Raw genomic sequence first — 27,306 nt, forward strand, 5'->3', positions numbered from 1 at the left:
CCCATATGTGGGACAGAGGATATAAAATACTGTCCATCTTCAAATGCTGACATGAAGAAAACCGATGTCATTGCCCAAAGTGAGGGGCCAGTGGTACAAATCGACACTAAGTGCTGCCAGTGTCATACTGAAAGCAGAACAATCAAAGTTAGAAAGTACCAATATTATAAAAAAAGTAAACAGGAAGGTGACTGTGTGTAGATTTTTATTTTAAGCTAATGCTCTAGGTCTGGGTCTAAGGACCCTGATAGTAGAAGTTGATTTAGTAGCATTTTAGGACTTCGTTTTATTAAAGTGGTAAAGAAAGAATCAGGGGCGGCTCTAGACATTTTGCCACCCCAAGCACGGCAGGCAGGCTGCCTTCGGTGGCTTGCCTGCGGAGGGTCCGCTGGTCCCGCGGCTTTGGCGGACCTCACGCCGAAGCCGCGGGACCAACAGACCCTCCGCAGGAACGCCTGCGGGAGGTCCGCCGAAGCCGCGGGACCAGTGGACCCTCCGCAGGCAAGCCACTGAAGACAGTCTGCCTGCCGCCCTCGCTGCGACAGGCAGAGCGTTCCCACTGGCTTGCCGCACCAAGCATGTGCTTGGCGTGCTAATGCCTGGAGCCGCCCCTGGAAAGAATATCTGTTGTTACATTATCTTTCGTTCCATGCTAATACAACACAGTTTTTGTGTCATACATCTAGATGTAGGACTGGATTGTAAGCAACTGTTATATTAGGAGCTAAAGTTTTTTAAAACTGTTTTCTAAAAGTGACAACATTTACTTTTTTTTACAGTATTTTGAAACCCATAATTGTCACATATCATATTTGTTCTTCATCAGTGACTTTCACAGCAAGCCTTTCCTATTTGCAAATCAAAATAAGTTTTCTCCTTTTTTACTACAGTAATTAACACAAACAAAGCCTGACATTTGAAAATCCAGCTGTTTTCCTCCTACTTGACACACTGTTTTTGTGTCATACATCTAGATGTAGGACTGTTTCCCTACCTGTAAGGATTCTGGAAACAGAATTTTAGCTATCAGTTTTGTTCATGGTACATGAAGCAGAATAAGATGCCTCTTGATTTGCCACAGCTACCGATGCTGGTCTGGCAGTGCTGTCAGCAGTAAAAACCTGGTTGTGCAGAAAATTAAGATGTTATGATACAGAAAACCTATTAAAAGTAGTTATGTACAATAACAAGGTTTAGCTTTTATAAAGCCATCAAAGCAACATGCAGTCATTCATTCATTTCATTTTAAAAGATCTAGTGATGTAGCTCCACATTTACTGTGCCTGCTATTTATGGTTGTTTTTTCTACTTCTGTTAATTTTATCTGTGTTGTATCAACTGATTACTACAGGAAGACAAACCTTTATTTTCAGTATGTGGACAACACTGGAGATTTAGTCATTTTCATAGAGAAACTGTTAAAATCTAATTAAGTCCCAGTTCATGAAAACACTTACACATGTACTTTAATTCCCATGGTAGTCATTAGTCAATGGGATTTAGGAACACATTCAAAGTTAAACCCATTAAACTCTTTCACTGCAAGATTAGTAATAAGTGTTTAGACTTAGAGTCTCGTTGTGACAATACTTGTCTCTGTAACAGGTAACAAAATACATTCATTCCTGTTTAACAGTTTCCTTTTTTCTCTCTCTAACTCATTTCTCCTTTGCCATCGCATGCATTCTTGTGCTTTCATCTCTTACCTCGTAGCCATGCTAAAGTCAATGGCCGTGTTTATCTAATAATAAATAGGTGGGTATATTTCAATGTTTCCTTTCCTTTTCTTAAAAAAATGTACTTTAATTTGTTTGCTATTTCTTCAGTTCCTAGAAACAAAAATCACTCATGCTGTGCAGTACTGTGAAATAAGCAAAGAAGACAATTCTTAGTCTTCTAAACCCACCAGATGGTTTATAGTGGTTAACACATCTGCCACATGGATTTAGAGATTGTGAATTCTCTTCCCAACTCAGATTCTTCTCTTAAACTTCATTCAAGCTCAATAAAGGCGTAGACAATACTATTTCCAATTGGCTGCAGTTAACAGAATTAGTTTAGGAGGCTGGTATAGCTACTCTTTGTATGTGTATGCATGTACACATATCCAAATCCACACGCCTACTTACGTCAGATGTACATTAGATAATGCTTGTGAGAGTCAAAGAAATATGCACAACAAGTATTTTTCTAAAGAAAAGTGAAAGTCTGTGCTTTCGGCTCAGCTTTCTTGTATACAGAGTAATAGAAGTGTAGACAAAAATAGAATACCTGTACATTTCAGGACATTAAAACCAGTTAAGCCATATACTGAGTTGAGTGCTACAGCATCTAAACCACAAAATTTATATTATCATCATGCCTTCATAAAATTAGCTTTTTAAAATATTTCCATAAGCAAGATTCCTTTCAATTTTTCAAGGATAGGTTTTTTTTTAAATTAGGATAAGAATAAGAATGGGGTTGTTTTTTGTTACTCCTGAACGTAAGCACAAAAACAGGGCAAATACCTCAACAAGTTTTCTGTAAATATTTGCCCAAATGAAAAATTAATGTTCTTATCCTGTGCTTATGTCCCTTTTGTGTGCACTTGTGGTCAATATTTTAGGCTGCGGTTCTCAAAGGAGAATGGGTCTTGAGCACCTGAATCCTTTAGGTGCCTTTAAAAATCCCAGCTGTAGTGAATGAGTTTGCTGGCAGGAATGGTCACAGAAATAGCAAATTTTAAGTATTAGGCATTATCCACAGAAAATACATGCTGAACTTGTAAACTTGAGCATCCATGCCAGTAACACCCATTCAGTCAGAGAACAGAAAAAATGCCATGTGAGCTGTGTCCCCATTCAAAACTAACAGCTTGAATCTTGGATGTTGAATACTCTCAATGGATGGCTCAGGAATATTATACAGACCAAGCATTATTAACAAATTATTTGGCAAACGATTCTGAACAAGTGAATTGGAAAAAAAACATAAATTGTTGGCAGAAAATTCACAAAGAGCCTAAGAAGCATAAATGTGGCAAACACGTTATTCACTATTAATTATTCACTCAGCTCTAGTAAATATATTAAACATAGTTAAATGTGTCCCTGATTCAGCAAGGTATTTGAGCATATACCTAACTTTAGGCACATGAGTAGTACCATTGATCTTAGTAGTCTGGGGGACTATTCAGGCACCTAAATTAAGCCATGCTTAAATACCTTGTTGAATTGGGACCTATATGGGTATATCTATGCTGCAGCTGGGAACAAGCACCCTTAATATCTAATACTCTTGCTTATTGCTGAAATAAAATATCTTGAGGTTAAGGATTTAGTCAAATGAGATTAATGGGCAGTTAAGGATTACTGAAAATTAAGGATTTAGTCAAATGAGATTAATGGGCACTGGATTCTAATCACATTCCATGGTGTTTTTCTTAGTAATCATTTTGATAGGTATACTTTGTAAGATTATATATGTTTGGGACTGACCTGTGTATTAAAGCAATATTATGCACTGTGCCTTTTCTGACTTTCAGTAATTAGCATGCAATTAATTTACTGCTTGAGGATCAATTAGCCAGTTTTCTGTAACCTTTCCCTTATTTAAGCCACTTGAACTTGCAACTTGAAAAAATTGCAAGTCCCAATTATTTGAAAGATGCTTCTGCTTGTTTAACTATTGCATTGACAGCTCATGCTGTGCTGTTCATGTTTTATAAGCAACGTTTTGAAATACATTGTACAGAGTAAATAGGTATTTCTAGATTTTCATTTTTCTAATATGCTAGTTAAAAGTTTCAGAGATTGTTGCCTAAAATTAATAAAATTGAATAATATGCTAACACTTCATATTGTAAAAAAAGAAATAATACTTTAGCCTATTAAAATTAGTTACCTGAATAAAAAAATACAGTAGATGTTTTATAAAATTCCTGATTATATTGTATTTATTACTGTAGCTAAATGGTTAGGGACCTGATCTTGCATACCTTTACTGCCAAACAGAGTGCTACAGGAATAGTCTCATTCAAAAGAAACTATTCATGATAGAGGTCTGTGTCACTATGCTTAGAGTTGTGTGCAGGATCTGGCAGTAAGAAAGTAGGGGAGTGGTATGTTAATGTCAGAAGAGTCTATGTTAGAGAGGAATCTGAGCCACATGATTCTGATCCATATACAGATTTTCCCAGAGTTTTGGAAAGTTTGGATCCAGGTTTGAATCCATTAGAGAGATATGGGCTAGCAGTGCAGTGCCAATCCAGACCCTGATCTGAATGTCCACAAAGTTCAGAGGTGTTGGGATCTTAAGGTTTTGGTTGCAGTCGGTCTCCAATTTGTATATTATGTAAATACATGTGAAAAGCAAAATGAATTGGTGAGTTTCATATTGGGCTGAAACTTTTTATATCATAGAAGATGAGTGATTATTAATTTTGTCTTCTCTTTTGTAAAAAAGCAAAGATAATAGAAGAGAAAGAGTTTAAATGTCGTAATAATTCTCAAAAGATTTAACATTACTATCATTTCTATGTTAAAATACATAATTTGCATGCTGTGTATTTCAGCTTATTTTCTATACTCTTGACTTTGCTAAGTGATTCATTCAGACATGGTTCAGGATTTGAGGTATGACCTCTGCAAGTTTTAGAAAAGAGAGAGACTGTAGGCCTTCCCCAAATTAGATGATATCAGATCTATTGAAGAGGTGACCTTGGAGTTTTTGCTATACTGTTTATGAATCTGCAGCTGGGGGGTGTGTGTGGAAAAACAACCTTTGAAACTAATATGTTTCTTTGCTACCCAGTTGCATCTTTCCATGTCAAAAAGTTGAAAATGTATTCAAAATATGAATTGTATAGCTTACCTGTGACAATTCAGTTGCATTACGAAAAGCATGGGAGAATATGCACACTTTTAGCAATTAGTTTTAGCATAGTTATATGGCACACTTTCCATTTTGCTCTGATTTTGTGATTCTTAGTAGACGTGCCCTGTTAATGCCATGCTGCATGCTCTTGACATCAGAAGGCTGCTGCAGATGTAGTAGGAGAATGCTGTAGCAATTGTTATGTAGCATGATGTATTTATTATCTCTGATCTTCTTTTATAACCCCTGTTCTCATTTCCCTTTTTTTCTGTTTCAATTACTTTGAGCAGCCTCAAGAAAAAAATACCAAACCACCACAATGAGTAAGTCCCCCATGAAGTAATGAAATGCTCGCTCTCTCACAGTGTCATTTCATGCTTCTACATCTTAAACTCTGACCATTTTCTCCATTGGGGAAAATGTCAAGTTTAGGTGTCAAAACCACTCATTACTAACTAAATCACTAGCATCCGAGTGAGAAATAATTACTACTACATTCGGACTCAGTTTGCAGTGTTTGTTTGCAGAAAGTACCAGAATCATTAGCATTTCCAGTTCAGTGGCATTTATACATGCATTGTTTATTTTTTTAAATTATACTGCTTGAAAAAATCGTTCTTGATACCAATACGGCTCAATTTGCTGACACCTCATTATTTACCGACAGACTGGTGCACCAAGATGGAAGTCTGCCTGACATAACCATGCTGAATTTAACTGCCAGCAACGTAAAGGAAGAGGATAAAAATCTGGAAGAGCATGGTGATGAAAGAATGGAAGAGAGAGATGGGGAGGGGGAGAAAGGTCAGGATGAAAAAGAGAAAGAGGAGGAGGAGGAAGAGGAAGAGGAGGAAGAGGAGGAGGATGAATCTGATGTAGAAGAAACTTCCGGTAGGCTTTGGGACTGTAATGTTGCCCCTTGCTAACTTTATTTAACTTCAGTTGTAGGTGGTTCATCCTTGACGAGCTCATCTTACTTTAGGTAACATTGTGTTTTCCTTTTAATTTTGCCTAGAGTCTTTGCCAAAATAGTCTGAATTGAGCAGATGGGTCCTTGTTAATTATTCAACATGCTCCAGTCTCTTAGGATGAGAACAGCTACTGTTACCTACAGTATGCTTACAAAATGAAAAAAGAAAAAAAAACTCCGGCTTCTACTAGAGGAAAGCCCTTTACAAAGCCAGTGATGGATGAGGAGATTCCTGAAGCTCATGGAAAGCTCCTTCCATGTGAATTCTTGAAGAAATAATGCTTTTTTTCCCCTTTTGTAGTGTATGATTTTAAGGTTATTCATTTCAGTAAGTTCTCTGCTTCGTTGTTCATGAACAGCTTTAGTGTCACATTTTGCAATTTTGAATGAGGAATAGCTAACTGATTCTAAATGAATATAAAAATGCTGAAGTGTGGTGGTGGGTGAGGTTAAGGCTGTTATCCTGGATATCTTTGGCTAAGACATAAATAATTTCTGTAATACAGTTATGAACATGAACCCTGCATGACTTAGATTAGCAAGAGAAATAACACGTCAGAGACAGGAAACTGAGGGAAGAGTGTTTAGAACAGAGGAAAATCAGATTGTCTGGAAATTGCCTTACATTAATTTGGGCAACTACTGTTACCATTATATGTAGGCCTCTGGAACAGAAATAGAGACTTGCAATGAGACCTGCTCAAAGAAAAATGCCAGTTTATATGTTCTAAGAAGCCTACACTCAGTTCATGCAGCACCAGGGGATCAGAAACCACTCATTTCCCTGGCTGGGGGATTCCATCTGCATAGAGGACTCCACGGTGGGTGTAGCCCTGACATACCTAGCTCCTGTGCTCTTTCTGTGCAGGCAAGAGCATGATTGGAATATGCTGCACTCTGGCTTATCCCCAGCTGGTGTAAATTCCCTTGGGAACACTGGCCAGCTGTTGAAAGTTAACCTACACTGGGGCAGAGCCAAGAATCAGGGAGCAGTAACTGACTCCCTGGAGGCCTCCACTCTGTGCTGCGCTGAATGGATCTTGGCAGCAGCACAGAAAATATCTGTGGCTGGATGTGAGGTACTTTTAAGTTACATACACATAGTGTTTGTGTGTGTGCATGTGTGCGCGCATGCACACCAAAAAGCTATATCATAGGGTACGTCTACACTACGGGATTATTCCGAATTTACATAAACCGGTTTAGCAAAACAGATTGTATAAAATCGAGTGCGCGCGGCCACACTAAACACATTAAATCGGTAGTGTGCGTCCACGGTCCAAGGCTAGCATCGATTTCTGGAGCATTGCACTGTGGGTAGCTATTCCGTAGCTATCCCATAGTTCCCGCAGCCTCCCCCGCCCCTTGGAATTTCCGGGTTGAGATCCCAGTGCCTGATGGGGCAAAAATCATTGTCGTGGGTGGTTCTGGGTAAATGTCGCCAGTCACTCCTTCCTCTGGGAAAGCAACGGCAGACAAGCATTTTGCGGCTTTTTTCCCTGGATTGCCCTGGCAGATGCCATAGCATGGCAATCATGGAGCCTGTTTTGCCTTTTGTGACTGTCACCGTATGTGTACTAGATGCCGCTGACAGAGGCGATTCAGCAGCGCTACACAGCAGCATGCTTTTGCTTTTGCATGACAGCAGAGATGGTTACCAGCCATACTGTACCATCTACCATACCATAAATTGGTAATAAGATGATCATGGTTACCAGTCCTTTTGCACTGCACCATTTGCTGCTGTCATAAGTGCCCCTGGCTCTCGCAAAAGCCAAAATTGGGAATGACTCCCTGAGTCAATCCCTCCTTTTTGGTATCTAAAAATAGAATCAGTCCTGCCTAGAATATGGGCAAGTGTACTAGAGAACCACTGTATCAGAGAACCAGAGAGCACAGCTGCTCTGTGTCAGATCCTGCAGAAATTATGAGCTGTATGCTATTCACAGGGGGTGCCCCTGCAACAACCCCACCTGTTGATTCCGTTCTTCCCCCAGCCTTCCTGGGCTACCGTAGCATTGTCCCCCCACTTGTGTGATGAAGTAATAAAGAATGCAGGAATAAGACACACTGACTTGTTAGTGAGAAATGAGTGGAAGGCAGCCTCCAGCTGCTATGATAGTCCAGACAGGACATTAAGCAGTGTGGAGGAGAGGAGCTCAGCATCCCGCTGCTAGTCCAGGGACAATTGAATCTTTTCTTTACACATGAAGGGTGGGGGCTGATGGAGCTCAGCCCCCTGTTGCTATGATGAAGACGGTTACCAGCCATACTGCACCATCTACCAGGAAAAATTAGGAGCAGGCGCCCTTGATCGACCTCACTGATGCTAGTCGGCATGGTTACCAGTCCTTTTGCACTGCCCCATGTGCCAATAGGCTGATGATGACGATGGATATCAGCCATATTGTACCATCAGCCACCCATGGCGGGGGGGGGAGCAAGGATGTTGGTGTTGAGTGCTGCAGCATTGCGTCTATCTGCAGCATTCAGTAAAGATAGGGTGACATGTAAAAGAGTCAAGAGAGGATTGTTTTCCCTTTCACTTCTGGGGGTGGGGGGTGGGGTGCGTAAATTGCCGAGCTATGCCCTGAACCACCGCGGACACTGTGTTTGACCCTAGAAGCATTTGGAGCTCAGCCAAGAATGCAAATGCTTTTCGGAGACTGCAGGCACTGTGGGATTGCTTGAGTCCTCCAGTCCCCGCTCCAGTGCCCCCTCCATGAGCGTCCATTTGATTCTTTGGCTTTCCGTTACGCTTGTCATGCAGCAGTGCGCTGAGTCCCTGCTATGGCGTCTGTCTGGAGATTTTTTAAAAATGATTTTGAATTTCGTCTTCTGTAACAGAGCGCTGATAGAACAGATTTGCCTGCCCTTACAGCAATCACATCCGCATGGTCCATGCTGGAGCTCTTTCTTTATTTTGATTTTTAACTGCATCGCCACACGTGCTGATCGGAGCTCCACTCTGGGCAAACAGGAAATATTCAAAAGTTCGCGGGGCTTTTCCTGTCTACCTGGCCACTGCATCCGAGTTCAGATTGCTGTCCAGAGCGGTCAGTGGTGCACTGTGGGATACCACCTGGAGGCCAATACCGTCAATCTGCCGCCACACTAACCCTAATCCGATATGGTAATTCCGATACTAGCGCTACTCCTCTCGTTAGGGAGGAGTACAGAAATCGATTTAAAGAGCCCTTTATATCGATATAAAGGGCCTCTCAGTGTGGACGGGTGTGGCGTTAAATCGGTTTTACACTCCTAAAACCGGTTTAAACGCTTAGTGTAGACCAGGCCATAACGTTGCACTGTTAAGCACTCAAGAGTCTGGAATTGCCAGCATTATTTTAGCAGAGTAATGTATACAGTCTTTGTTGCATGATTAAATGCTATTTCTCGAATAATACAATATTCCGTTTAATTTTTTTTACATGTGTAGCATCTTGTACCATATATTATTCTGGGTATGCCAGATATAGCTCATGACAGTAATTTGCATGACCTGCTTCATTCACCTGGCACCTTCAAAGTGGTGTTTTCCAGTATGGTAAAAAAAAATGGCACAATATAACATTTATTCTTTGAGAAATAGTAAGTGATCATGTCATTAAAGACCATCTTAATACATACATATGCATATAGAAACATACTTGCAAAGGATATTTTTTGAAGGAAAAAAGAAGAAAACAAAATCAATAATCTGGCATTATGTGGCCAGACACCCAAAAAGGCAGAATTTCACACAAAATATGCACTCAATAGACAGTTCCTTATTTTTATTTAAAAAGAAAAAGATCAGAAAACTTGACATCATTGTCTAAGGAGCCCTGAAATTCCTCTGCATTTTTGGCCAATGTAGGCAGCCACATCCAATTTTTCATGTTTCCATCTCCCGTACTAACTTGCAACCATTCTTACTGGTTCTCATTCGTCTACATTTTACTAACCCAATCTTCAGACTTAATAATTCTCATTTTAAAAAAGTGGTCTCACTCTACTTCTCATCAAATAGCATTGTGAGCTAGTGAGTCTCAGATTACTAATGCTTGATCCTGCAAAGTGATCTGTCTGGCAAACCCTTTTCCAAGAAGCAGTCCATTTGACTTCAGTGATACGGTCATATGGGTCCACATCCATGGATCAACTTGCAGGATCAAGTCCTAAGACTATATTGTTTTTATAATACATATGTACTACATCATATATTGATACCTTATAATGTATTATTACAGTTAATTAAAACTAAATTATTACTAGTATTACCAGATAACTTGCATCCAAGAATTTTCAAAGAGCTGGCTGAAGAGCTCGCTGGATATTTAATGCTGATTTTCAATAAGTTCTAGAAGATTGGAAGAATGCTAATGTTGTGCCAATTTTTAAAAAAGGTAAATGGGATGATCCAGATAATTATATTCCTATCAGCCTGACTTCGATCCCTAGAAAGATAATGAAGCAGCTAATATGGGACTCAGTTATAAAAGGAAGGTAATGTAACTAATGCAAATCCACATAGGTTTATGGAAAATAGATCCTTTCAAATTAACTGGATATCTTTTTTGATGAGATTACAAATTTGGTTGATAAAGGTAATAATGTTGATATAATAGACTTAGACCTCTGTATGGCTTTTGACTTGGTACCACATGACATTTTGATTAAAAAAAACTAGAACGATATAATATTAACATGGCACACATTAAATAGATTAAGAACTGGCTAACTGATAAATGGGGAATTTTCATCAAGCAGGTATGTTTTCAGTGGAGTCTCATATCAGTTGGTTCTTGGGCCTGTGGTAGTTAACATTTTTAACTTGGAAGAAAACATAAAATTATTACTGATAAAGTTTTCAGATGACACCAAAATTGGGGGAGTATTATTAATGAAGACAGGTCTCTGCTTCAGATCTAGATCACTGGTAAACTGGGTGCAAGCAAACAATATCGTTTTAATTCAGCAAAATGTATACATCTAGGAACAAAGAATGTTAACCATACTTACAGGATGAGGGACTCTCTATCCTGGGAAGCAGTGACTCTGAAAAAGACTTAGGGGTCATAGAGGATATTCAGGTAAACGGGAGCTCCCAGTGTAATGGTGTGGCCAAAAGAATTAACGTGATCCTTGGCTGCATAAACAGTGGAATCTCAAGTAAGAGTAGAGAGGTTATTTTACCTCTGTTTTTGGCACTGATGTAACTGCTGCTGAAAAACTGTGTCCAGTTCTAGTGCTTACCGTTCAAGAAGGATGTTAATAAATTGGAGAAGGTTCAGAGAAGAGCCATAAGAATGGTTGAAAGATTAGGAAACATGCCTTACAGTGATAGACTCAAATAACTCAGTCTATTTAGCTTAACAAACAGGAGGGTAAGGGGTGATTTAATTACAGTCTGTAATCTACATGAAGGAACAAATATTTAATAATGGGCTCTTCAGCCAAGAGGAGAAAGATATTATGGGATCCAATGACTGGAAGTAGTAGCTAAACAAATTTCAGACTGGAAATAAGGCATAATTTTTTAATGGTGAGGGCACTTAACCACTGGAACAATTTACCAAGGGTTGTGGTGGATTCTCCATCAGTGATAATTTTTTAAATCAAGATTGGAAGTTTTGCTAAATGATCTGCTCTGGGAATTATTTTGGGAAGTTCTGTGACTTTTGTTATATGGGTGGTCTGACAAGATGATCACAGTGGTCCCTTCTGGTCTTGGAATCGATGAATTATGCTAGTGCCTAGAGACCAACTCGCAAGGCACTGTGGCAACATAGAATAAGAGAGAATCCGTGTCCCAAAGGTTGTACAGGCTAAATAGACAAGACAGTCAAAAGTCCCCAGGAAAGGGATAGAACACACAGGCAGAGAGAACAGAGTGATGGTTGGCAAACGTCATGTTAGTGCCATGATTTTTTTTTCCATTTTTTTGTTTTGTAGTTGTTTTGGAATTAAACTCCTTTGTGTGAGGTTTAGTTAGGAGAGTATTTGCTAGCTGGAAAAATAAAGGAAAGGAGAGGGAACATTGAAGGGAGGGGGAACTGTAAGGGCAATGAAGAAGGAAGGAAGAAAGGAAGGGGAGAGCAGCCTGAAGAGCAGGTGGAGTGAAGTCGAAGTGAAGAGACTAAGGAAGGAGACAGGAAGGGGTAGGAGCAAACAGCCAAACAGAACAGGGCAGAGAATGTTCAGAATGAAAACTGTGGACAGCCTTGTGGTGACATTATTGCTGTCTGACAGGCCCTGTTTTAGCTGCTTCTGTCACCTTCTGTCTCTGTCTGGCTCCTCCCTTCAGTTTTTTCCTTTCTTCCCCAAGGAGATGGAGCTTAATGGTGCCCAAGTGGGGGTCACTTCCACGTAATGCTGGGCCTCAGGAGCACCGGAAGCTTACCTCTGACTGGCCCCATCTTTCCCCTTACTTTTCCTGGGTGCCACACTACCTGCTTAAACTGCTCCTGCTGGCTTACATCTGTGACTGGCTCCTCCCTGCAAATTACATTTGTCAAGATAAATGAGCAAAGTACATCTGTGATGCTACCTCCATGTTTATCAAGTCCTTCCTTTATTGATTAGCAAAATGTAGTATTCTCTGATGTAGTGTGTTATGAGTATGAAACAGAGCAGTGCTAATGCTAAGTGTACAATGAAGGTAACTAGAAGTTGTATTTCAAGCAAAACTCTGCAGGGAGGGTTTGCAGACTCTGCAAAATTCTTCAGAAAGCTCTATTACAGTATATTGCTCTTCCCAGAGGACTATAAACATCTGTGAGACTTGTGAACATGTTTTTAGCCATCTCGGTGGCATATTCAGCTTTTAGAAAGCAGTGTTCAGCCCTATGCTAGCATCAGGCAGTCTTTTCCATTTCCACATTGTCACTCTCAGCAATATAATTTTCAGGGTTGGAATGTGATTCTGCTCAACGCTGACATAAAGGTTTGCTAGGAAGAAATATCCTCTGTGAATTACTCTCATGCTTACACTTTTCTGAACAAACTGGGACCATATGCACTAAATTTAATCAAACTAAACTGTGTTAGTTCTACAGGATCAATGGGTGGATTAAGGCAGGGATCCATGGATTCACAGATCCAGGCCCTGAGTCTGCAGGGGCCAATGGATGCACAGTCAGTGCCACAAGTACTTTTGTAGTGGGTAGCCTTTGATTTGTTGTAGGGGAGGGCCCCATTTAGTCTTAATCCACCATTGAAAATCAGAGCTGATTTTACTCACCTTAATGTCTCTTGTTTGGGGACTGAGCGGAAAAAATCCTGTCTTATTATTTTCTATTGAAGAGGGAAGTAACAAAGGTAAAGACAGTTTTTCAGTTACTCCATTGGGTTTGTCTTTGCAGATTTAAAGAATAAGTGGCATCTGGTGATTGACCGCCTTACGGTGCTATTCTTGAAATTCCTGGAATATTTTCATAAACTGCAAGTTTTTGTGTGGTGGCTTTTGGAGCTGCATATTATCAAAATTGTTTCTTCATACATCATCTGGGTCACAGTGAAAGAGGCAAGTAAAACCTGTGCTGACAAAATCTCATCCTTCTCTTGATGCTTCTTGTCTCCACAGCAGTGGGCCAAACCTCGTTCCAACCTACTTCTTAGGCGCCGGCTTAACTGGGTGTCCATGATCCAGCTGGGCTCTCCAGATGCTGGTGCCTAATCAAATCCTAAATCCCATCTTCACTTAAAGTCATCAGTTGGGAATGGGGACCCCTCTCACCCAGAAAACCTCCAGTCCTCTCCACCAATGAAGATACTAGGGTTTTTGTTTAATTTTTTTAAGAGCCAAAGTCATACTCCCTCCTCCCACCAGCATCCCCTTCAGATGAGAGGGAGAACTCTGGTGTGCATAGAAAGTCATTTGTGTGAGTCCCCTACCACAAAAATCAGCCTTTCTACCACCCCCAACACACCAATGTGTACACTTTGTTGCTGAAAAAACGCAGGGCCATGGGTTTGGCCCTTTTTATTTAAAGCCATACTTGTAGAGTGGGCATGCCACTGTGTGGGCTAGTGGTGCTAATAGTATTTTGAAGTTAGAATTGTTTCCATCCTAATTGATTGCTACATTTCCTGCCAGCCACTAACTGCTGTTGAGTTTCAGTGACATCCATGTCTAGCATCACATCGAGAGCTGTTTTAAATTTTTATTTCATTACTTTTCTTAGATCTTGTTTTTGGCCCTTTGTTTTGAAGGATTTTTCAATGACGTGTGTGTGTGAGGTATTCTAGGTATAAAAGGTCATGTTAAGGTGCCTGGTCATCTGGCTGCCCTGTGTAATTTCTGTTTTGTGTTTTCAGGTGTCTCTGTTTAACTTTGTGTTTTTGATTGCCTGGGCTCTTGCTTTGCCATATGCTCAATTCCGCCCATTGGCATCAAGTGTCTGCACTGTTTGGACATGTGTGATTATCGTCTGCAAAATGTTATATCAGCTCACATCTATTGACCCTAGCACCTTTTCCAGTAACTGTACAATGGTGAGTAGTAGTGCATGTTAAGAGTTTAATTGCTAGGTACTTCAGTGAAAGGACAGAGCCAAAGGAAGCATGTGAAGTGTTCAAAGCTGCGGTTCAGCTGATGTGTTTCTGCTGAGCCATCATGATTCCTGCCCCCAGTGGCTCCAAAGAGACTCTAACTAAAGAACTTATCGTTGTTTGCATTTTAGCCTACAGAAAATGAAACTGACATAGGCAGTGAAGAACTGAAGACATCGCTTCTCTACAGCGCACCCATTGATCCTACAGAGTGGGTTGGATTAAGGAAGTCTTATCCCCTGCTTGTATACTTAAGGGTAACTGCTCTACATTTTTCTGTGTTTAGACCGACTGTCTATTACTCCCTGATGAACTTTTCAATGTCCTTGAAATGAATCATGTGCCACACACAAAATACATCATTCCATGAATTGTGAGCTATGGGCAATGGAGGAAAAAAAAGTGGTGTATGGGTAGGGGGCAAGTGTCCTGTTATGCATGATTCCTACAGCCCTAACTCAAGAAAATACCATGCAACAATTCAGATAAGATGCACATAGAACCATAGCTGTCTTGCTCTACTATGGATTAAAAGGATAGCAAGAAATTTGACTGACAAGATTTGTAAGAAGTAACAACATACATCCATTTCAGATATTATAAGATCTAAGATAAATGTTTGATCTGGATAAGTGTCTCTGACTGACAGCACATTTCACCTGCAATTGTTTTTTAACACTTTTATTCCTAAGAAACAACTTGGAAAAAATGTTGGGTTTTTTGCGGGGAGGTGAGGATGGGGGGAGGGGAAACAGCAATAAACCTATGTCTTTATTCTAGTTTTTGTTTTGTTTAATGCAGGCAGGGTATGTTTTGTTACTTTCATTTGTATTAAACATTTCTTAGTTTTACTCTATGTCAGCACCCGAAGGCTATCCTGCATGACTCCCATAGGATTAGAGAGAGTCTGAAGTCCTTTACTTATGATTTAGGATAAAGTGCTCTGCATGGAAAATGGCTGAAAAAATCATGGTTGAGTCACTGCAAATTTAGATTATATCACAGGTTTAATTATTGTTTGTGACTCATCCTGAATTTAAAAAAACAATCAGTGACTTACTTCACCTACCTGTATGGTACCTTCATTGGCCTTCAGATTTACATTCATTCTGAACACAGTGATCAGATTTGTTGAAGTTAGAACTACACCCTTCTCTAGAGGGTAACTTTCTCAGTGCTGACCCAGCCCAGTTCAGGTTCTCTGCTTCTTATCTTCACATGATTCCAGCAAGATAAGGCCAAAATATGGGACAGATGCACAGTTTCTGGTCTTTTATCACATAAAAGAGCTGTCTGACAGTACTTAATAGTGCTGCTGTTCCCTCTTGCACCAACAGAGGCAAAATGAACAGCCCATGTAAAATAGGGTTATGAAAACAACACCAAAAGGATGCTATCAAGCACTTCCATTGTTTTTCTGGTGAGAACAGAAGTCAGTGGCATTGCAGATATTAAAGTATGAATTCAGAAGCTCAGTTATCATGACACCTGCAGTGAGGAACAGTAGGTCTCTCTACCCCCTCCGGAGGGAGGAACAGAAATTGTGGAATTGGTAAACCCTTGATGCATTTTATTGCTCAAGTAAGCTTCCCATTTCTAAATTAAATCCCAAAACATTTTGTTGTTACAGTAATATAAAACAATAACATCAACTAGAATATTAATTGATTATGCTTCTCAGAAAAAATTTCCAACTCCTCATATTTCAGTTTTGATTGTATCTTCTTTGTATTGCTTCTTTTGTAGAATAACTTACTGATGCTGGCTATTCTGGCCTTTGAAGTTACAATTTACCGGCATCAGGAGTACTATAGATGTCGAAATAATCTTACTGCACCTGTGACTAAAACCATTTTCCATGACATTACAAGATTACATTTGGATGATGGACTTGTAAACTGTGCCAAGTATTTCATAAACTACTTCTTCTACAAGTTTGGGTTGGAGGTAAATAACATATTCATGTGGCTAAGACAATGATTCCCAACCTTGTGGTGTTTTGTTTTGTTGGTTGTTTTGTTTCGTTGGTTAGAGATGTACTGACAACTTGCTGCTTCCTCATCCGCTACTCTCACCAGGGCCAGAGTTGTCTAGGCACAGTTACCACCATTTCTTCTCCCTCTCCATCTTCCCCACCCCATGCTTTTTCTCTTGTTTTTCTCTCTTTTCTTTTCAATATACTTTGTTTCTCATTCCTGTGCTCTGTTTCTAATTCACCAAAAGAGAAGGCTGTGTGCTATTCAGGGAGGGATTGGCAAGGGGCATCCACTGATGTCACCTACAATTGAGTTGAGTGCCATGGGAGCAGAGAAGAAAAGCTGCAGCTGGCAGGCTACCATCTATGGCTAAGTACATATTAGCTGTTCTTGCACCTGCTGCACTCAGGACTGTTGCAGGAGCTGGGAAAAGAAATAAGTCCCTCTTTATTTTAGTATTATTTATATTATGGTAGATCCAAGAAGCTTGGTCCCCCACTGTGCTTCTTGACTTCAAGAGATTACTACTTAAATAGACAAGACAGACAAAGCATGGGCAGGGAAAGATACAGACAGGGGAAGTGATTTTCCCAAGGTCATGTGGCAGGTCAGAGGCAGATCTGGAAGTAGAACCTAAACTCCTGAGTCCCAGGCCAATGCTGTATTCCATGTATGATGTTGCTCTGCTTTGCCAGCAGCAGCATGGGCAAAGTAGTAGGGCAGATTTGAGGTTTGCTCTTTCTGTATCTCTTGTTCAACCTGCATCTCTGTCTAGGTCCCACCATCCCTCTGCCCTCCCTCCCCTCGTAGTCTGGCACCAACTCATACAGACAAAACAAAATTTAATCCATCTTGAAACTAAAGTAATGCTGAGTAAATACCTCATAAAACACTTATAAGTATTTGTTTGAATAGAACAGTGAATTTGCTTCAGCTATGTTCATACACCTTTTGTGTTCAATTTTCATTAATATTCAAATTAAGAAAATTAGTATACTGGCAAGAATGTTTGTGTAAAAGGCAGGTTTTAAGCAAACTTTAGAGAATACCTGCAGAAAGCAAGTTTTCAGCTCATGTGCATAAATATTTTCAGTGGAAACCCAATTATAAGTCACTGTATGCTTATGAGTCTAATCAGAACTAACCAACATCTCTTTCAAATTCCAAATAGTCAATGTAATAATGGTTAACAAGCCATCCTTGAGAGCAATTTACCAAAATTAGTTAGCCACAAAAATTGAGACCATCACTGTGTGAGCAGTTCCTGGAGAGAGAAATGATGAAATTCATTGACTAAATGATTCACTATGAATTATTCACTGAGTTCTAAAACAAAGTGTTGCATCACAGCATCGCCTAAAGGCACTGTTTTAAGTGCAACCAGAGAGTAGAAACTACCCTGGGAAAAAGAGCTTCAAAAATAACGCTGGAATAAACCACTTCAGAACAATTGAGCTGTTTGTCTATAGTAAACAAAAGTTACATTGTCTGAATGCTTATTCTTTTTATGTGGTTCCCACCTGAGGAGGCCCTCCAGTTATTTTTTTTCTTCATGAGTTCATTCTTCTAACATCTGTAAGTAGTATCAAAATATATGTCTATGTAACATGCTTTGCTTGGCAACAATTAAGCATTTCCAATCTAGGCTATCCATGACAATGTTCTGGCCATTTTATATCTTTTCAGTAGCATGAAATGGAAACTTGCTTTACAGTTGCATTGAGATAGTCAGTGTCGATAGAAAATTACACAAAGTGTGGGGAGCTGGAGGACTATTAACCATGTCAGAGGCTTAGTATGTGAAGAGCTACAATCAGCTACATCAAGTTTCCAAGAATCAGATTGAAAGGCTAATTTATTATATCTGCCCTGACCATCTCAGGGGTTGTAAATGCTGCATATGTTTCTTTACTTCTTCCACAGACCTGTTTCCTACTGTCAGTTAATGTAATTGGTCAACGAATGGATTTCTTTGCCATGATTCATGCCTTCTGGTTAATTGCTGTATTATATCGACGTAGAAGAAAAGCTATTGCAGAGATTTGGCCAAAGTACTGCTGTTTTCTGGCATGCACCATTATATTCCAGTACTTCATTTGTATTGGCATTCCACCTGCTCCTTGTAAAGGTAGGGTCACTTACCTTTTAAGGCCATTTGCTCTTACAGGAAACTGCTGGAAAATTGACAGATATTTTTTTTTAAATGAAGTAATTGTTATAAACTATTGATTACATTTTTGGATGCTTCCTTTTATTGTAGACTATCCATGGAGAAGCCCTAATGCCAACTTCAACTCCAACATCATAAAGTGGTTATACTTTCCAGACTTCATTGAAAGACCAAATCCTATTTTTCTTGTCTGTAAGTATTTTAGCACAGAGCTGTGAAAGTTGTTTACTTTTCTTTGGTTTCAAATCATGCAAAAGTATAATACAAAGCTTCTATTTGTTTTGAAGAAGCAACTTGGCATATTCTACAGGGCATTATTATTATATTTCTTACCGTAGCACCTAGAGGCCCTATTCATGGGCCAGGACCCCATTGCACTAGGCAATGTACTAACACAGTACATTGAACAGTAATTGTGTTTTTATAAAATCAGTGCATTTAAATGTTCAGTAATTTATGCAGCTGGTACATTTTTGTTTAATAAAGCTGGATAAAAAGTGATGAATTCTGTTTCCTCCCTTTAATCTCCTTCTCGGAAAAAAATCATGGAAGTGAAATAATCAGGTGAAAAGGAAATGTAGTAATAAATGTCAAATTTGCATTACAGTGCATTGTAGATAATGCAGTCTTACAGGGATCATTGTAAGAACTACTGTGCTGTGATTAGATTATAGCATATCACCAATAGCATTCAGCATTACACAATAGATCTGAATTAATGGCTGAAGTTCTTACAGTCATATCTTCATTTTTCCAGACGATTTCATGTTGCTGCTCTGTGCGTCCTTACAAAGACAAATGTTTGAGGATGAAAATAAGGCTGCTGTGCGAATCATGGCTGGGGACAATGTGGAAATTTGCATGAACCTTGATGCAGCGTCATTTAGCCAGCACAACCCTGTTCCCGACTTCATTCACTGCCGGTAAAGCTGGGTCTGGAATATTTTGAAATTACAATGTATCTTCTTTTTAAAGTTCTCCATTTTGAAGGTATCTATAATTTAAGAGTGTTGGATTTCTGGCTTTCAACTCTATTGAGATCTGTCTTAAATTTTTCCATTTTACAACATACATCTTGTGCAGCAATAAGTTATTTATCTTCCATAAGAAATAGCTGGAAAGAGTATATAGTACTACCTAGAAGGCTCTTTCCAACACAAGTGAGCATGTTTCTGAGTATCTCGGTGTAGCTGGCCCACTGATGGCCTCGGTGGTGCCATGCGGAAGGTACAGATCAACATCATCACAGGTGGAATTCAAGGAGGGATTGTGCCTGAAGGAGCAAAATCTTTCCCTGGGTTTCCTGGTGAGTACAGTGTGGTGCACCTGATCTATTCCTTGTCTTCTCTGCCCCATGCACTTGTGCGAGACTGAGTTAGTCTGGCCCTGTCTATGTATGTCTTTAATACCACAAATGTATTTATCAGTTAATTACATCTTGCTGCTTTGCTCCAAATCAAAGAAGGTCATACACTATTTAAACAAACAAAAATCTTCTCCGGAAAAGATGATTCTTCACCCAACCCAAATAAGGGCAAAGGGGACATTAAGCTGTCTCATATGGAGAGCTGAGGTACTTCCCCTGCATGACACCCCCTTTCCACCCATGGACTTCGGAGGTCTGTTGGGGTGGTGTGGGATAAAAGAAGGGGTGGAGCCAGAAACACACTGCTCCAGCCAATCTTTGGCACATGGAGCAGCTCTTATGTAACTATTCCGGCTGTTGAAAATTAGAGCAGCTCATAATCCTGGAGCCATCTTCTCCCTGCTCCTCAGCTGCTGTGTATGTAAGCTCAGCACAGCTGGCCATCTAGCCTGCTGCATTTCTGAAGGGTTGGTGCAATATTTACAAGAAAAACAAAGGGGGAAACTTTATTAGCGTCTATGTTTTGCCCCCTGGATGTTTGTTGTGACTCAGAAAGCATGTTATCAGCAGATGGCTGAGAAGGAGCAGAGTCTTTCATTGAAAACCAGTTATTATTTCATCAGACACTCATTGTGATTGCAATCCCTTCATAAAATCTTTAAATGGATCCTATTGTTTCTGTTGGAAACTGTGGCCAAAGACATGAATAGCTTTGAAGATGAACTCACTGAAATGCATTCAGCTGACATGTTTATTTGGAGATTATAGCACTTGATGCACTCTGCTGCCATTGAGAACAGGCAGCTGCTAACAGGATGAGGCCTGGTGCCACCATCTCCCTACAAGATATTGCACCAAATGGAGATGATTTCCTGGAGTCTTATCAGCAACCAGAAATATCTACAGAAAGTATCTGCCACAGTGGGGCTTAATTGGGAGGAATGAAGGGAAGGGAGTGGCGTTGGCTCCAATACTACAGGAAGAGTATTAAATTCCACTTGTTGCCACAGCTGCCACATCTACTATAGCTCTGAGCTAATATCTGAGGAGGGTGCACAGAAAATGAAGATAATTCCAAGCTGTCATTGAGTCAGGGGTTCTAGGCAAAAGCATCACTGGCAAGAATGCCAGGGGACAGTGAGAACATGTTGTAATTTTCCTGATTTAGTTCAGAAAAATCACTGTGACAAATGTCAGTGAGTCTACATTTAAAAGTTCTCTTCAGAAATAAAAGGGCTAAAGACTCACTTTGCTTTTTAAATGACCTCACTTGGCATCTTTTTTTAATGTCCACAGGAGCCTGATGGACATGCAGATCGCTCCAGGGAGTAACTGCCCAATTACACCCTTTCCCCTCACAAAATCAGCCCTTTGCACTGTGGCTCATCAAGCTCTTTCAAATAAATTTCATTTTAGGTTTTTTAGGAAAAGCTGTTTTTAGCAGATTTTTTAAAAGTCCTGATCAACTTATTTTTATCTAAATCCAGAATAACTTTTAGAATCCCCAGAAATATGGGAGAAATTGTCTGCTGGCCAAATATGAAGAACCTGCAGCACAAAGAGTGTACTCTGAAGATTTTTGGTTAGGAGGCAAAATGAGGCTTTCATTGGGAAGTAACCTCAACCTTAGCTGGACTGATGCCTTTCCATAAACTTTAAGACCAAATTCTCCCTTTTGATTCATATGTAAAATTTCTTGAAGTCCTAGATTGCTCTATGTATATTCAGAGGTGGTATTTCGGATGTGATGAGAAAATAGACTCTTATATGGGTAATTAACAGTATACAGACTTTTCATAAAAGTCTCATGTTTATGGGCTGGCAATGTTGTCGCTGGAAAGTATTGGATATGAAAAAAAGAAAATCCAGAGAAGCAATCTGTTTAATTGTGTTAGGGGTCAACACACATTATTTGTGACTATACTTGTTCTGGTTAAGCATGGAAATCTATGTGCCTTTTATATTTAATGCATTTATGTTGCGTAGATCTGTTGTGTAGAGACATGTTATGGAGAAAATAAAATGAAAAATAAGGCAGAAAAAGAAGCAAGAAAAATAAACTTGTTAGAAAACTCAAGGACCAAATAAGCAACAGTAATCTAATGACTTCCGCGTTGGCTACTATATTTTACCAGGGTATACACTATATGGAGACTCTGAGACTAAAATATCAACTGTTTTAGCCATATTTAGAGATTCTGAGTTTTGAATTGTTCATTGTTCATAGACTGGAGTAACAGCATATTAGTTGGACTGAGAAAACTCTTGTATATGTATAATAGAGCCAAGCGTTTTGAGAGGGCTTCAGGTAACCTTGACCCATATCTATTGGCTATGTCTCATCATAGTTTGCAAGAACAAGGGGCATATCTTCCTTTAATCTAAAGTGAGCTAGTGCCTGGTTTTCAGAAGTGTTGAATGTAGCAGTTTCCACTGACTTCAGGAAGACAGTGCATGCTGAAGAGCAGAATGAGGAGATCCTTTTTACTAGTATCATTGAGAAATTAGAAGAAGCCCTAAAACTAAACAAAATAGATTTACTTAAATCAATCATAGTCAAAGAAGTGACTGTAAAAATAATAATATCATGCCAGCTTTTCTCCCTATAAGACTTCCATGTAAAATTTGCTCAGTTCACAAGTGAGGGAGATGACTTTTCTAGCTGTCAGTATTGCAAATTCACTCTGAGATCTAAAGATCAAGCTGTGTTCTTCTTCACTGATGTGTCATCACTAATAATAAAGATTCTGAATTGAAATTTAGCTGTGTCAGGGTTCCGCCGCGCCCCCCCCACACACACACACTCTGAACTCTGGGGTACAGATGTGGGGACCCGCATGAAAGACCCCCTAAGCTTATATTTTACCAGTTTAGGTTAAAACTTCCCCAAGGCACAAATTCCTTTCCTTGTCCTTGGATGATATTGCTGCCACCTCCAAGAGATTTACACAAAAATTCATGGAAGGGTCACTTCAAATCCTATCCCCCAAAAATATTCGCCCAAGCCCCTTCACCCCCTTTCCTGGGGAGGTTTGAGAATAATATACCAACCAATTGCTTTATCAATGTAAGCGCAGACCCAGACCCTTTGTCTTCAGGACACTGAAATCAATCAGATTCTTAAAAGAAGAACTTTATTTAGAAAGAAAAAAAATAAAAGAATCACACCTGCAAAATCAGGATAGAAGGTAACTTTACAGGGTAAATAAAAGATTTAAAACACAGAGGATTCCCCTCTGGGCTCAGCTTCACAGTTACAAAAAACAGGAATAAAACTATCTCTGTAGCATAGAAAAATTCACAAGCTAAAACAAAAGATAACCTAATGCATTTCCTTGCCCTACTTACAATTTCTGTAATTTTAGATGGATTATTCCAGGTATATTTTCAGGAGATGTTGTACCTGCTTGGCTTCTCTCTCCATCCAGAGAGGGAACAAACAAAGAGAGCTACAACAAACCCTTCCCCTCCTCCCCCAGACTTGAAAGTATCTTCTTTCCGCATTGGTCCTTCTGGTCAGGTGTCAACTAGGTTATTTGAACTGTTTAACCCCTTACAGGTAAAGCAGTCCAGTACAGCTGCCAAGGAGGGATTTTATGCTACTACATACATAAAGGTTGCTACCCTTCCACCTATATTTATGACAAGCTGACAATTTATTCTGAAGTATAACAGAGTCCAGCTCATATTCCTTATATACATTACACTTGCCATGCTAACTGGAAGTTTTCAAATCTTATCTAAAGCCTCTTGGCTGACTCCCTAGATACATTCTCTTCTTTCCTCTTTCTGGGTAAGTGTACCTCTAAAAGAAGGAGAGCATCATGGTGGATTGGTTCAACATGAGCTATCTATTAATAACAAGAATAGTAATGGTCCCTGCCAAGTGGAGCTTGGACCTCCGTGTGTTTCAGGACATTAATTATAATGTGGGATACCTATTTGAATAGCTTAGTTTTGCTGATAGAGTGGAGTTATCTCCTTCCTGCTCATGATCATTTGAGTCTAAGACTCTGGGGACATGATATATTTTGATGGGATCCTACCTCTGATTCTTGGAGAAAAGAACATTCATGACAGAGTGTTGGGCCCTGTGGTCCAACCACCTTTGATTTTAGAAACTAAATCTGTGATTGCAGTGCATTCCTAGAAATGCCCTATATGACTGCATTGGAGGTTTGATCCTGTTCTTCAGCCTGGAATGCTTACACTGACCGTGTGGAGATTGAGCAAGGCAGATACACTGCTGAAGGTTTTTCCAAGGAGTTTAGTGACTGGGTCATGCTCAGGAGCACTCAACTTCTGTCCCTGATCCCCAGATTTGACATACTTTCCCCCATTCAAATTCCAAAAGAGGTTGAATGTGCATTCCTGTTCCCATGTTCTGTAATGGACCTGTGCTTGAATTTTCACATGCTCACTGAGTCCAATTCAAAACTCGGGGGAATTTTATGTTAATTAGCCTTTTGTTTACCTGTGCTGTGTCCCAGTCCTTCTTTGCTGTATCAGAGAAAGAGTCTTTCTGTGTGCAAAGCAAGTTCTGGAATTGTACTGATCTCTCACTCAGAGTTTTGTAAAAGTTAACAGTTTCTGTCTTTCTAAAGGTTGTAACAATAGATAGAAAGCCATCAAGAGTTCAGTATCATGACATGATGCCATTTTTACAATCACTTCTCTTACTATGACTGATTTGTTTAAGACTGTATTCCATTAACCAAATGACTACGTGCAAAATTATTAAATTCCATTCTGCTGTAGCCAATTGCAGTGATTCAAAGTGCAGAATCATTTGCTTCTGAAATTTATAAGGTGACCACCTGTTCATTTCCTCATAACTTCCTCTTGCACTATGAGATGGATCTGTACTTGTTTATTAATGTTTCTTTGCCATTAGATTCTCCAAGAGTAGTTATATATAAGAAGTTCCTTCTTCCCACCCCCTGCCAAAGGCCCAGCTTGTGATATTTGCTGATTGCAATTGTTGCTGGGTGGAATAGGAGGAGGAGGACATACAACACGGGAAGATTACTCACCGTAATTCTGTTTGTTGTAGTCTCTTTTCCCATGCCACATCTCTCCTGCTCCCCTCAAGAAGTGCTGCTTGGTGTAGTTTTTCTTTGATCTTATTATATATGTCTTTCTTCTGGAAGTCTTGGATTTCACTGATCTTTTGTCGTCTTGCTTCTGGTTGGTAAAGCCACAGGCTTCCTGTTATTGGATTTGCTGTTTAGAAAGGAAGAAGAGAGGACTAGGGAAAAGAGAATTGCTGTTGAGTAATTTTCCCTTAATTCCCTTACTTTGTAAATGTGGGACCAGATTATGCCCAATGTATCAGTATGTGTTTATTTTCTTGAATCCAGAAATGTGTTAGTTGCCTTATAGAACAAATAGCAGACACAGTCCCTGCCCCAAGGAGTTTGAACTCTACATTAGATTTTACAATCTAAATTAAAACTATATTGACTTGAGTGCCTATGTAAACTAGGGACTTGCACCTGCTTAACACCAGGGCTGAATTTGGCCCATGTCCTCTCTGTTGGGGCACTTTATATTTCCAAAGCATTGCATATGAGGTTTTAGTCAAACATCTCTCATTGCTGTCCATGAAGTGTCACATAGCTGAAATCCTACATAGCAATCTGAAGATTTTCTTCTGATTTTTCTCCCCCAAGGAGACACTTGACAGTAACTGTTCCAGCAGGCATTGCTAAAAGGGTTTTACTACAGTATGAACAATCGGAAGAAAGAACTTGTAACCAAACTGATCACTTAACTTTCCTGTTTCTGGGAAAATACTTGAGATCAACAGTGACAAATGAACCCAAAGGAAGAGATTTTCTGAAAGTCCACTTTTCATTCCGCCCCCGGATTTCTCAGGGGATGCACAACTAAGCCTGCAGGAAACCACAAGTGAAGAAATTTAAAAAAACAAAACAAAGCCAAAGAATAAAAAGTAGGGACTTTCTAGAGGCAAAGCCAAGATGGCTTTACAGGAGGATATCTGTTCCCACTGCTTGTGATGTGGGAAAATCCCAGTTTAGAAGAACTCCTGTGCAAGAACCTAGAAATGGACAGAAAAAAGAAGTATGGAGACATGAAAATATTTTAGCCCCTAACACCAGGGCCTAATACCAGCAACTAACACAGAGCTGGCCCTTCTAATGCCTGCAACCAAGGAGACAACAGCAGGTGAAGCAGCAGACCACTCTCATAGGCAGATATAATGCATTCTTTGGAACCACACATATTCTGACTTAGATTAATGAGAGAGGATCTGCAAATCATCATTACAGACTTCAGCTCAGACTTGCATGAAATAAACATTTGGTTGCTAATAAAAAGGGTTTTAACAACTAGTGCAACTTTGGATTTATAGTCTAAAGCAGGTGGAGACCAGAAAAAAAAACTTACTGTACTGATAGAGGAGATGATCTTGAAAAACAGGAGAAGAAAAAATACCATTAAATGTAGGAAAGGCCCTGAAGAGATCTTATGAACTAGACCCAATTAATTTTCAGGCATATCCTGGAAGAAAACATGGATAATCCAATAAAAAATAAAGCTTATTTTCAGAAAGGCTAATACAGCTAAAGGCAAAGGGAAAATCAATAAATCAGCATCCAGCAGAGTGAAGGGGAATGCGGGGTTCAGCAGGGAAAAGGAGGAGAATGTGGAGTTCAGGAAGAAGACTGAGGGATAGAGCAATATGGAGGGCAGACAAGGAGATTGACAGGGACGCAAGGAAACATTGGGGTGCATAAGAATAGTGTGGAGGGGCGGGGGGTGACCTGAGTGAGGGGCAGCAAGAGAGATGGTGAGGGGAGAGCTGAGAAGATAGAGCGGGAAGCAGGAGAGTGATATGGGAAGGAGGTCGAGAGAGCGAGACAATTCCACTAGCCTGAAGAAGCATTGAGACATCAGTTACTGCTACAGGACACCAATATCTTGGCCGTCCTTAGTGGGTGCAGAAGAGTCTGGCTGGGTATCATAGACTCTGAGGCCAGAAAGGACCATTGTGATCATCTAGTCTGACCACCTGCGCATCACAGGTCACACACAACCTCTCCCACCCACTCTTATGATAGACTCATAACCTTTGGCTGAGTTATCAACAGAGCTGGTAACCTTGCTTGAAGCTCCAAAGTACTAATTGGGCAATAGCATTATTGTTTGAGAGGGGCTGATGCTGTAACATTGATGCTGACTGGTGTCATTATGCTGAGAAGTCTTGGCACCAGGATGCGAGCATCTAAGCGCCAACAGCACATAATCATTCAGACTATCTGGAGTAGATTTTAACGTAGATCAGTCCCTTTGCAGCTCATTGTTTTCACAACAGATTTGACAATATTGGAACCTCTTGTTAAACATTAATAGGCATAAATAACAATCCTCTAGGGTGTAGATCAGTGGTTTTCAAACTACAAGTAGC

At 39.9% G+C, this 27,306-nt stretch overlaps 1 protein-coding gene and 1 long non-coding RNA gene across 9 annotated transcripts in view; one reads left to right on the plus strand and one right to left on the minus strand.

Moving 5' to 3' along the window:
* On the minus strand, positions 1-26,379 carry LOC120398353. Its single transcript, XR_005594333.1, has 4 exons — positions 26,286-26,379; positions 24,908-25,097; positions 995-1,121; positions 1-127 (listed from the first exon to the last, which is right to left on the minus strand). It is a non-coding gene; the product is annotated as an uncharacterized LOC120398353 (long non-coding RNA).
* Positions 1-27,306, plus strand: part of PIEZO2 (piezo type mechanosensitive ion channel component 2) — a 443,406-nt gene that overhangs the window by 340,700 nt on the left and 75,400 nt on the right. For 6 of the 8 annotated variants that reach the window (XM_039525707.1, XM_039525709.1, XM_039525708.1 and 3 more), the window contains 9 exons: positions 1,714-1,755; positions 5,525-5,748; positions 13,174-13,334; positions 14,129-14,305; positions 14,494-14,619; positions 16,109-16,309; positions 18,262-18,466; positions 18,599-18,700; positions 19,266-19,431. In XM_039525707.1, the coding sequence (XP_039381641.1) occupies positions 1,714-1,755; positions 5,525-5,748; positions 13,174-13,334; positions 14,129-14,305; positions 14,494-14,619; positions 16,109-16,309; positions 18,262-18,466; positions 18,599-18,700; positions 19,266-19,431 (1,404 nt within the window). The remainder of the gene's footprint in view (positions 1-1,713; positions 1,756-5,524; positions 5,749-13,173; positions 13,335-14,128; positions 14,306-14,493; positions 14,620-16,108; positions 16,310-18,261; positions 18,467-18,598; positions 18,701-19,265; positions 19,432-27,306) is intronic. The other 2 variants (XM_039525710.1, XM_039525715.1) reach the window with 1 other exon arrangement.

This window comes from Mauremys reevesii, linkage group 2 (assembly GCF_016161935.1).
Source record: "Mauremys reevesii isolate NIE-2019 linkage group 2, ASM1616193v1, whole genome shotgun sequence".
Taxonomy (NCBI): domain Eukaryota; kingdom Metazoa; phylum Chordata; order Testudines; family Geoemydidae; genus Mauremys; species Mauremys reevesii.